This window comes from Eurosta solidaginis, chromosome 5 (assembly GCF_040869045.1).
Source record: "Eurosta solidaginis isolate ZX-2024a chromosome 5, ASM4086904v1, whole genome shotgun sequence".
Classification (NCBI taxonomy): Eukaryota; Metazoa; Arthropoda; class Insecta; order Diptera; family Tephritidae; genus Eurosta; species Eurosta solidaginis.
In genome coordinates, this window is record NC_090323.1 from 151,321,670 (window position 1) to 151,334,480 (window position 12,811).

At 37.1% G+C, this 12,811-nt stretch overlaps 1 protein-coding gene across 10 annotated transcripts in view; it reads right to left on the reverse strand.

Annotated features, from left to right (window-relative positions):
* pip (heparan sulfate 2-O-sulfotransferase pipe) overlaps nt 1-12,811 on the reverse strand; it is a 290,276-nt gene that overhangs the window by 91,675 nt on the left and 185,790 nt on the right. For all 10 annotated transcript variants that reach the window (XM_067791639.1, XM_067791640.1, XM_067791638.1 and 7 more), the window contains exons 3-4: nt 7,010-7,176; nt 4,244-4,302 (exon numbers count right to left, since the gene is read on the reverse strand). In XM_067791639.1, coding sequence (XP_067647740.1) covers nt 4,244-4,302; nt 7,010-7,176 — 226 coding nt within the window. The remainder of the gene's footprint in view (nt 1-4,243; nt 4,303-7,009; nt 7,177-12,811) is intronic.

Genomic DNA, 12,811 nt, shown 5'->3' on the forward strand with positions numbered 1-12,811 from the left:
TAAAAACTAGAACCCAGTTGCAAACCTTTGCTCCACTAAATTTGATTGCAACCAAATAAACAGCTCAACGTCATTCAATTAAGCAAATTGTTGTGATTGAATTTTTGTAAAGAAATGCAAATCTGCACAATCATTTTCAAATCGCAGCTTTGTTTATAATTTTTAACTCCCTATTATAGTTTTTTTGTTTCATTGTACCTGCTGATAGTCCTTGACATAAGAAAGGTTAGAGATTGGCCAAAGACATGCCAAAGCATAGTCTAAGAGATAGACAGATAGACAATTGAGGAGTAGAGTATGTAGACAGAAAAAAAGAGAGACTTACGACCAAAAGTATAGATATGAATGAGAAGGTAAAAGCATACAAAATGAATTTTCAGGCGCTTAGACGTGAGTACAATGGTGTATGTATGTATGTTTAAAATATCCAATGTAAATGTATTTTAATGTGGGTGTGGATGTTGTACTTGTGTGGGTGGTGTATATTTTGTATGATTTAACGTGCATTTGTATGTTTTTATAAATATATTTTTGAATGTACATAAGGGGCTTTCCATGCTAACTCAACCTTCCTATAGATTTAACGTTACATATTTCACTATATACACCTTTCGCAAATATGCCTAACATTGTTTTTTTTTTTTCAGAAAAGCTATTTCAGAAGACTATAGAAAATATAGGGGTTGTTCCTCGGCACTGGTTTAGCTTTTCAGCAGAAAACTCATCAACGTTCTGAGTTGGCATAAAACATGTACAGCAATGTCAAATCTTACCATTTTTTTTACTTGAAACTATGTAAACCAATCTCAAAAATGATTTTGAAAAAATTTTAATATGCAGGAAAATTTTATGAAAATTTCCATCATTTTATTTGGAGTTATCTAAATTTACATGAGTTTTGTAGCCTAATCAATTTCAGTTCTACACAGTACGAGTTGCAGGTCTCTCAAAATTTTTTTTTCGAATGGTGTTTCTTTTTCTTCCATGTAAAGAAATGGTTCACACTTTGTATGGAGGAAAATCTAAAATACCATTCGGAAGAAAAATTTTCTACGAAATTGCATTCTCAAAAAATTCAGCTGACTCCAGATAAAGAATTAGAAATTTCCATAAAATATTCTCGAACTTATCGGAATATGTTTTTGAGATTGGTTTACAAAATTTTAGTTACAAAATATATAGAAGTTTTTCTTAAAATATCGCAAATAAAAGAAGAAGAATTTAATAGACAAACTATGATAAAATAATAAAATGATAAAATATGATAAAATAAAGAAATGATAAAAATTTGCACGGATAATTTTTTTTTTAAGTTCCGTAAATATCACGAAATGGAACCTAAAAAGTTGAAAACAATCCTAAATAATCCGAAGTAGTCCTGTTTAATTCTTTAAAACAATCCCAAATTAGTAATTAAATTAACACAAGAACTATCCCGAATTTGTGCTGAAAGAGTTCCGCTTCGTTACTCAAAACAGTAGTGAAATGGTCTCGAAACCAAAAACTTAAAACAAATACAATTTATTAAGAAAAGATAATCGATATAATAATCGATCATATGTATTTAATTAGCGAGCTTTGCTCATATTGCAATTTTTCTCTAATATCAATAACAAAAACCATTGTGTAAAGCAATATGAGCAAAGCTCGCTAATTAAATACATATATAATAGTAACAGCGGAAGTATTAAAAACAAATACTGTAAAAATCCGAACAAGTGTTACTAAAGCTTTAAAAAGCGCGCCTAAAAATTATATCCATACCATTAGGAATAAACTACATACAGAGTGTATGTGCCTACATGGTGATCAAAAGGAATATAAAAAAAAAGGCAACTCTTAGAGACCAATTGTACAGCGAACAACGGGACATTCATATGGCTTAGCAGCTAAAGGCTTTGCACTGATATGAATGTTGGAGATTCGAGTTCAACGCTCAGCTCCCGAAAAGCTAGCTGATGAAGAAGTGAAATTCAGAAACATGTCCTAGTAACCATCGCCGTTTGTAAACTTAAAATTTTTCTCTAATATCAATAATAATAATCGAAGTGTACACATTTTTTTTTCATATTTTATCAAAATCGGTAATTATTAACAAAAATGTTCCAAAATTTTCAGAAAGTAATTTTCATATGTATGCTCTGATTGGTTGGAAGGAAAGAACTATATTAAGTTCATAGAAATCTTGGTCGAAATCTGGGATATTTAAAAAACTTAGTATATCAAAAAAGCAAACTCCGAAAATTACAAAAAGACACTCTACGTATGTATGTATGTATATCTCGATGTATTGGCAAAAATAAAAAAAACTTAGACACATTTTTTGAAGGGTACAAAATTTTATCAAGTTTCGAAATTGGTGGTTATCAAACAAAATTCCAAAATTTTCAATATCATATCTCCCGATTAGGTTCGAATTTTTTTAAAAGTAATTTTCTTATCTCCCTATTAGTTGTAAAAACAACGGACTTATTCATTCTATGCGAAGTCCTCACCGAACGACCTGTTCAACCATATCGGTTGGAAAAAGAAAACCAAAGAAAAAAAAGAAATCTGCGATCATTTAAAAATATCTTTTTCGAAGAGTACAAATAATGTTCCAAATTTTAGATAAATCAGTTATGTAAACAAAATATATTCGAGAAAAATTCGAAAAATTTTAAATGTAATATCTGTGGATTGGCTTATAGAAAAACTAAACAAAAATAATTGATATCTCTTTCGAAAGTTAGCAAATCGTTGACAAAATTCTGAAAAATCTGCTATAATTAAAAATGTCTACTATTTTCAATGTCGCTATTGGCTTGAAGAAAAAATTAAAAAAGAGTCTAAGGATTTTTCGTAAGATTAAAAAAATTGTAGTTTCAGTGAAATCGGTGATTAAAATAAAAATATATTTTATAGAAAAATATTCCTCAGATTTCAAAAAGTCGTATTTCCCAAAAGAAAAAGATTAAAAAAAATCAGATAAATCTTTTTCGAAAGGTACAAAAATGTTTCCAAATTTAGTTGGTGTTAAATGCAGTGGTACGTTGAGTCGACATGGAATGCCTCATTTGTACGCATGTATTTATATATAAAAATTTATGTTTATAACAAAAGCTCCACAATTATGAAGCTCAAAAGGGAAGTATTATTCGCACGGATTTTAATGCACGCATTTTTAAATTGAATTAGCACGCATTGTTCATATTTATTTGAACAAAAAAAAAGAGAAAGCAAATGAAAAATTTTAAGTACATTTATTTCACATAAATGTTTTTGAAAGATCATTAACAAAAATAATTCATTTATTAATTATAACTTCACAAACTTTTGTATTCACTAATAACCACTTGAACACTCGCAAAAACTTAAACGCTAGGATAGAAAACTGTTCGAAACTTTTTTTTTAGAAACAATTTTTTCTATAAAATGTTTTTTAACACTGTTATAAGCATATATGTAATACTCCTATATTGCTACAAAAGGCTAGGTACATTTCCAAACATCAAAGTGCCGATATATTGCTGTTTAAACGTTTTTGTTTTTATATTCAATAATCGACTGTACCTAAATTTAAATTTTTTCTTGTCACACTTATGCTGCTACAATCATTAAAATTTTATAGGCTGTCTTGTTTTGATTTCGAATTCAAAACACATTGCCAGCATTTTCTATTAGCAATATAGGAGTATTATATATAAGGTTATAAGCTATTTTTATTTATTTCAATTTATCTTTAATTTTATTTGTTTATTCTACTTTTATGTCCGAAAAAAATTGAATTTTTATTTTTCAGAGATTTTTTCTTATTTCTTAGTACTTTTGTATTTTATTCAAGATTGTTATTAAGTTTTCCCAAATTCACTTTAACTAATAACTGCAAACAGTTGCGAACTTCCAGGCGTCGTAATACTTCGTGAAACAAGTACTGATTTTTTTATAATATGCAAAAAATATGTCATCACGAGCTAATGACATTCTGAGTATGAAAAGAGTAATTAGAATGTATATATGCACTTTCGAACAAAGTATCCAAATCCGTAATACTTTCATATCATGCACAATGAATTTACCTACAGATGTTTAATGCCATGAATATAAAAAATAACTGGTACCAAGACGAAATGTTTCTAATTAACCATGACACCATGAAATGGAAAAATGTTTTTCATTATACTAACAATGGCGGGATTTCATGTAATGTAATGTAATGAGTAAGCAATATTTGAGAACAACAGTTTTAAAACTTAAAACTTACCTGACCAGTACTTTTAAGGTATTGATAAGTGCCGTGTAGTGTATAAATATTATCACGTCCTGGAATATGAAGAACAAATGCAAACATGATTTATGTTTTTTTAAGCAGATCACAAACAAACACCCTTATTATGGTTGTCAACGTGAACCATCATTTCGTATCGTCATCGACATAACGTCATATCGACATCACATCGTACCGACATCAACGTCACGTCAACGCGGAATGGGTATTTACTAAATCAATGTATTGACGTTGATGTGTTATCGATATTTTTATAGAAAAACTATGATCCCTATACTTTTGACAATTAGTGTAAAATTTGTGGTTTAAAATGTTTTTCGTATTGAACAGTCAAACTTCGAGTGATGACGAGTGCAAGGAGATGCGCCAAAGGTCTGACATTTTAAATTTTCCAAATAGGAAGTTAGTATTATAATTGCTGATTTACATTAGTGTACAATTCTCCATTCCGGGCAAAATATAAAGAATTTATTTAAAATTTGTCGGAACTGCTCCCCTGTTAAACCCCTTGGCAAGGGTTAGATTCTTTTCCAATTCTGCAACAAGCTCCGTGAATTGGTTATTTTTACCATTTTCTGAAATTTAATTAAAAATAAATAACGTGTATTTATAAGTATAAATAAAGCTTATTTTAACAATTTTTAATAGCCGAATTTAGTATTGCAGCTCTTGTCATCACCAAAAACTATGTTGACACATTTTTTGTCACGTTACGTCAACACCACTTCAATATTGTTTTAGCCGATACCAAAAAAACATCAACACCCGTCAATAGTTATCGACCTTGACAACGCCGATACCAATTCATGAGCATCTTCACTAATTTTCTCACTATTGACGACCATAATAAGGGTGAAATACACATACCATCTGTCTTGTTTCAGTTAATCAAATTATATAATTCGAAAAGAAGCATACTTTAGCGCGCTGTTGACCAATGTTACAATTTTAGAGCTAGATTTAGCATTATTTTTGAGAATAAGCTTTAGGAATTTAGACGTACATAGCTCTTAGCTTGTTTAATAAGTAATATTGTTAAATGTATTTATTTTCCAAGTATGTATTTATAAAATATACTTCGAGAGCCTGTCAGTTTGTCATTTTATTTCGAAGGATGATTTTTTCCCATATATTAATTTATGTTTTTGAGGATCCTTCTTTGCTTTTATAAAGAAATTTTCTATCAAAATAGCTTTATAAATATTTCTTTTTTAATTTGCAGTTGAGATACTATTTGGGCTTTTAAATATTTTTAATTTAATCATCACTTTGAGCATGAGAAATACCGCTCAACGCCTTAAAGTATGCATTAGTAAACTTTTTTTATATTCCCATTTGATGTATTAATTTAGATATGTTTTTATGCACATTTACATCATTACTTATACACTTTAGGCCCGGTTTTTCAGTAGTTGGTTAAGCTAAGCTTAAACTAAGTTTGCTTAAACTCTAGTCAAATTTAAACTCCAGTGAAACTACTGAGCAGTTTTCCGGTCACATTCTTTGGGGTAGGCTTTTTTGTACGGCAACATTGGTTTTTTATTATCCAGATAATTTGCTGGATATTGTTTACCCAACAAACATGGAAAAAACTCTCCAGCAAAATATATATCTAGTTCCGGAAGTGATATCCAACATCATTATTTAGTTATTCTTAAACCAGACAGTTCTCAAGTTGATATCCAACTTCATTCTCCAATCACTATCCAACCATTGAAAAATTTTTTAAAATTAAAAGTTTTCGAGTTTATCTCCAATGTCATTAATATTCTCCAATTTTGAGAAATGTACAGTTCTCAAATGAAAATGAATACATTTCTCCAGTTGATATCCTGCATTGCATATCAAGTGAGAGGGAGTTGAAAAAAATGTCCAAGGTGGTACCACCAAAACCAACAACTGTTTATTGTGAAAAATAAATACCTGGTTGATAGCAGTAATTAAGCGTAATTAATAAAAATAAATTATATAGGTGGCCGCCGTGGTGTGATGGTAGCGTGCTCCGCCTACCACACCGAAGATCCTGGGTTCACGCCCCGGGCAAGGTTTTTCAATTAGTAGAACATTTTTTTAAGCGGTGTCGCCTCTCGGTAGTGTTTTGCAAGGACTCCGAGCGTATTTCTGCCAAGAAAAGCTCTCAGTGAAAACTCATCTGACTTGCAGAATTAAATTTGTTCAACTTAAGTAGTAGCATTTTTTGGATTATAAAAAATTTCCCCTTTTGCTGAGTATGCTATGATTCTCCAGTTAAGCCACTGTTTCGAAATAACTCTCTTGAGACTTTAGAAGTATGCCTAGTTATCAACATGAGCTATAATGGTACTCAGGCCCAAATGCTTGTTGGGTATATTCGACGCCATTTCGAACGAACGCAAATAACTGATAACTTAACTAGAGTTTAACCCTGCCAGATCGGCCCCTTAAGCTCAGCTTAGACTTCAGTTAAAGTAGACTGAAAAGCTGCAGAATAAGTTTAGGCGTAGTTTAACTGACAAATTGAGTTGAATTCGTATTGAAAAACTTCAGTTAAAGTAGACTGAAAAATTGCAGAATAAGTTTAGGCGTAGTTTAACTGACAAACTGAGTTAAACTCGTATTGAAAAACTGGGCCTTAGAAGGTATTTATTATAGTTAAGGTGACAGTGGCCTTGTAGAACATATAGGGTGATTCAGAAAAACACGTTTTGAGAAATCTGCTTCAAATAAAAAACCTTGCTGACCAAGAGCATCCGTTGTACTTACTTGACGATTCTCTTGAATTGATTTGATTTCCGGTCAATCCGAGTGCTGAAAATTCTGACGGCTGCAATTTAACTTCCATCTCTTTGAGGCGACTATTCAACTTATTTGTGTGCATAAAAAGGAAAAATGTGCAGGATATGGCCAATATAGCGATGAGTTCGACGGACCTGCAGTAGAGCGAAAAAACAGATTCATAATTAAACATAAATATTTAATACGTCTCTACCACGATTAACGGCATGGCTGTCGGCATTATTATAGAGTGGTGTTGAAAAATTACTTTTTCAATAGTGTGTTATTAAATAAAATTTTGAAAGAGTGAGTTTATGAAATAAGTCTGTGCTTGGCCGTTCTTCGGAGATATTATGATATAAAACATTTTTTCAAAACATTTGTCGAGATAGGACTTTTGAAACTGTACCTGATATGGGGTGATCATGCATGCAGCAGTCGATTGGGTAAATTTACACCGAGAGATTACATAGGAATCGATCCCCCATACTACAAATATAGAATAAGTCTTATAATTAGCTCAACTCATTCATTTGTTACGTTTTCTCAGAACTCTGAACTAAGTTCAAGGTTTCTAGCTCCATGAAAAGTTGTTTAAAGATCTAAAGCAAGACTCGCACCACTTCTCCACCTTTCGTACAACTAAATATATAGATCCATGCGCTTTATGGCCAAACCTTTTGTTATATATCTCATACTGTTATTGGCTTCTGAAACAAATCTCAAATTTCAAGATTTTAGCATACAGAGATTCTAATATAAAATCCATAGCAAGATTTATCCTTTTCGCTACGCATTTTCTAAAGGTCTCTTAATAACTTGACCTCTTTCCCGTAATATAGAATTTCTGCTCCGTAAATTATCTAATTCGCACAATTTTTTTAACCTTAGTGATATAACGTACGTCTGTGAGACGTACGTTGTTTTAATTTTTCTCTGAGTCTCCCACAATCGTAAAGAGAGAATATTCTCATTCTCAGTTTTCTCAGCTACCATTACCAGCTTGTCAGTGGGGGGTGTTTTTCAGAAGTAACGTTTTTGTTTGTTGAAATATATACGATTGTTTTTTAAAAATACGTCTAAGAGATGTATCGTTATCTTTTACGTGACTACAAATTTTACATGTAATTTTTGCCTAAAATGGTAATTTAGTTAATATTTTTTAAGTATATTTTAAAACAGTTAATTCATTCAATTGAAGTACAAAATAACGTATTTTATTAAAAATTTTTTTTTTGCTATGAACTGAGGTCCTTCGGAAAAGACTGATTTTTGTAAGAACAAGTCAAAGACAAGTCAAACTTAATTTTTAATATATTAAAAAAAACAATAGTTTTCTTTAAAATACATTTAAAAAAAGTGAATATATATCAAATAAATGATTACCCTCACTAGGATAGGCACCTTGTCGTTGGTGTGAGGGCTTAGCCGAACTTCATAGCGCCCGACTGAGGAGGAGCTGTTTAGAACTGACATCCACGCCGTTTCGCCACATAGAAGGGCGGCGGGATGTCGGTGACCAAGAACTGCCAGCCCCTTAATCCAGGGTATTATGCGGACCATGCCTATTGGACGATTTGCAGCCAGGGGATAAATTCGGCTGTACTCGAACGGATCCTTCCCGACACCCGGCCACCTAGAGAAGTATTGATGGCCTTACCACAGTAAGGGGCGCTGCTGGGGCGGACGGTTCTTTCTTCGTATATAATACGGAACGCTGAGCCCGCCTTGTTGGGCAGGTGGTCGTACGACCAAGATGAACGACTCGTTTCCTACTTGTAATAAGGACGATGATAAGAGGATGACTGAGTCGCTAGCCAAGGACGACAAATACGCATTAAGCGATGCGTCGGACTAGGGGAGCGAGAGTAGTGCTGATTCAATGAACTCCGTGTTGGAGAAGCACACAAATGAAAACGGAGTAGAAGAGTGGAGAAGGGTACGGAGCAGAGGAAGTAAAAGAGCTCTCTCGCAGTACCGTGCAGCACTAAGTATTGTCCAACGCCTGAGAGCAGTGGTCGCCACAACAGAAGTGGAGATCGAGCGCTTGGAATGGGCCCCTGAGGCGGTAGAAGTAGATTCTGCAACCGATACGAGGAGGAAGAAGCATCGAATGGCAGAATGAAGAAGCAACGCTCGGCGGAAGGCGACAAGCTTGCTTTCCAGTGGCAGAAAGGACCCAGTCCTAGAGCTGCGAGGCAGGGCAGTCGCATAGACAAGACAAGTAGGCTCAAAGATGTAAGACAGATGGGCTCCAATAGCGAGGTAGCAACTACCTCGAAAGCTGCGAGTCAGAGGGAAGTAGGAGATAAGCCAAAGGGAGATAACACTAAGACTCCGGTTTTCTCGGAGGTGCTAAAAGGAGATAACACTAAGACTCCGGTCTTCTCGGAGGTGCCAAAGGGAGATATCACTAAGACTCCGGCTTTTCCCGAGAAGATGAGTGATGTGGCAAAGCAGTCACTGACTCTGGCGCTGGCTGATCGTAGCAGTCCTTTCGGACAAATGACTACTGAAATGTGGAGATCTGTGGAAAGGGAGCTTATTAGCTTAACGCTTATGATGATGCGGGAACAACCAAGTAAGCCCATTCAAACCTTTGATTCGGAGGGAAAGTATAATGGTGTGAAGATGGTAGCGTGCGACAATATCGCGAGCTTGCGGTGGCTGAAGGAAGTGGTTCCAAACATCCAAAGGCAAGGCACGAACGCGCGGTTTGAGGTGACGGATAAAGCGCAAATCCCCACGGTACCAAAAGTTAAGGTATGGATACCATGCGTGATGAAGTCGGAGGATACACTGCGACTTCTGCAGAATCAGAATCGAAACATACCGACACAGGATTGGAAGGTACTTACTGTATCTCGGCCTACCGAGGAAGGTCAGTTCTACATCTTCCAAATGAACAAGCAGGCGGAGGACATTTTGTACACGCAGCTTGGCAAAATTTCCTTTGGCACTGGCAAAATTTACATCCGACTCAGGAAAAGAAGTCCCGAGGATAAAAATCCTAACACGCAAGAGGTGGGCGGAGTCGAAAAGGACCTCAAAAGCCTAAGGGAAAAAAGACAGGTGGAGGTCCCCGACGTCACTACGAAGGTGTTAGAAGAGGACCAACCGCGAAATGGTGCTATGACTCGCACAGAGGAACACCCGGCACAGCAGTTACGAGAGGCTGAAGGGGGGTTCGAATACTCTAAACAAAAAGGGCAAGGGGAGGACGAGGACGTCACGACGAAGGTGCTGGAGGGGGACAAACAACCCAATGGCGCTGCGCGTCCTACAGATAAACCTCCAACACAGCAAAGTGGCATCGAGCGAACTCCTCCTAACCCTTGAGGAGGGTTCGTTTGACGTGGCGCTGATCCAGGAGCCGTGGCTCTCATCGGGAGGAAAGGTTTCTGGACTTAGCGCGCGCGGGTTTGGCGTTTACTATGCGCAAACGGAAGGACTGGTGCGAGCTGTAGTAATGGTAAGGAAACAGCTGCATTCATATATGCTGCCTAATTACACTACTGAGGACCTCGTAGTGGTGGCCGTTGAGCAAAAGAATAAGCAGGCATTTATCCTGGCGTCCTGCTACATGGCCCATGCTGCGGAGGTTCCACCGATGGAGTGGAAAGGCTAGTACAGGAGGAAGGGCGCAAAGGGCGGTTGGTCATAGGCGCAGATGCAAATGCGCACCACAATGCGTGGGGAGGAGCTGATACGAACGAGAGAGGCGATTCTCTATTTTGATACATCCTGCAAACCAATTTGCAGATAGCCAACAGGGGAAATGTCCCTACATACATTGGTCCAACATCCAGCAATGGTCTGGATATTACATTGAGCTACGAGCGTGATATATCAAGGTATGATTGGATGGTTCTTGATAGACCATCCTTCTCCGACCATGCGTATATCAGCTTGAGCATCCCCCCAAAAGAGGGTAGAGAAGGGAGGAACCTTTAGAAACCCTAGATCAACGAACTGGACTAAATTCCATAAACAGGTAGAAACAAAACTGGGACAACACAAAGAGGTTTCCAATGTGGAGGAACCGGAGGAGTCGAATGAATTCCTAACAAAGACGCTTATGACTGCGTATAACAAAGCTTGCCCTCTAAGAAAATTTAGAGGAAAAGCAAAGCCGCCATGGTGGAGCAATGAGCTGGGTATTCTAAGAAGACACGTAAAAGAAATGTTTAAGCTCGCAAAGACGGCGGAAAGCGAAGCGTGTCTGGACGAGTGCAGGGATCTACTGAGGATCTACAAGCGTGAAATTTCCAGGGCGAGGAGAATCTCATGTAAAAGTTTCTGTCCGGACATAGAGTGCTCCAGCGAAACAGCACGGTTGAAAAAAGTCTTAGCAAGGGGAAACATAGTCCAGGGACTAATAAAGAAAGAGAATGGGGAGTGGTCACGTGATAGTGAGGAATCCCTTGAGGTGCTTCTCGACACACATTTCCCATCGGGAGACGGTTTAGAAGAGCCAGCAGACATCACTCACACTTCCATAACGGAGCGGGTAGTGCCGGGCTTGGTGACCGATACCAAGATCGAATGGGCAGTGAAAACGTTTTCTAAGTTTAAATCGTGAGCCCAGACGGTATATTCCCGGCCATGCTACAAGTTTCAAGTATGGCGGTCGTAGAATGGCTTAAAATAATATTCGATGGGTGCATAAGGCTGAATTATCTACCGCGCTCTTGGAGAACTGCTCGTGTAGCTTTCCTACCAAAGGCGGGGAAGATCGGTCACGTGTATCCCCAAGACTATAGACCCATTAGCTTAACATCATTTCTGCTCAAATCCTTTGAGAGGCTGATAGATGTGTACATAAAGTCCAAAGTGAAAAAGCTGCTCTCCACAACACAACATGCTTACACAAAAGGCAAGTCGGTAGACACCGCATTGCATAGCGTGGTAATTAGCATAAAGAAATCCCTGGAATATAAGGAGTATGCTCTAGGAGTCTTCTTGCACATTGCTGGGGCTTTCAATAATGTTGCAAAATGGGCGATTATGGATGGTATCAGATGGATCGGCTGCATGTTAAATTGCAGGAAGATTACATCGCAATGGGGATTGTACGAGACCACGAAATCAGTGGACAGGGGCTCGCCGCAGAGAGGAGAAGACGGACATGGTCTGGTTTACAAAGAGGTACAAGGTTCCAAATTGGACCAGGCCTAAGTTAGGAGGGGTGACCTTACAGGAGAAACCCTGCACAAAATAACTAGGAATCATCCTAGACAGTAAGTTGTCATGGAAGCTCAACGTGGGGGAGAGGGTGAAGAAGGCCTCAACGGCACTCTATACATGTAAAAGAATGCTGGGGTGTACGTGGGGCTTTTCGCCATCTCTTTCTTATTGGGCTTTTACAGCGATTCTAAGCCCTCTTATATACTACGGAGTTATTGTCTGGTGGAAAGCCACACAAAAAACAACATACCTCAAAAAATTAGAGGGGGTATGCAGACTATCGATGTTTAGCATTACGGGAGCCCTGAAAACAACCGCGACGGCCGCACTATATGCCACTCTGCACATTCCACCTGCAGACCTGGTAGCAAAGAATATGGCATTAACAACTGCAACCAGGCTCAGTGCCTCGGGGCAGCTTGAGCGCCGACCATATGGCCATAGTAGTATAGCGTCATCAATCACAAGACGAACAGACTACCTGATTCCTTATCTGTGCTTCGAGGGAGATCGTAAGGCCACAATAGAGGTGGGCGGTTGGCGCAAGGGTGCGCAAATGGCGGAGGAGGCGATACATGTGTACACAATGGTTCCAAAGTAGTG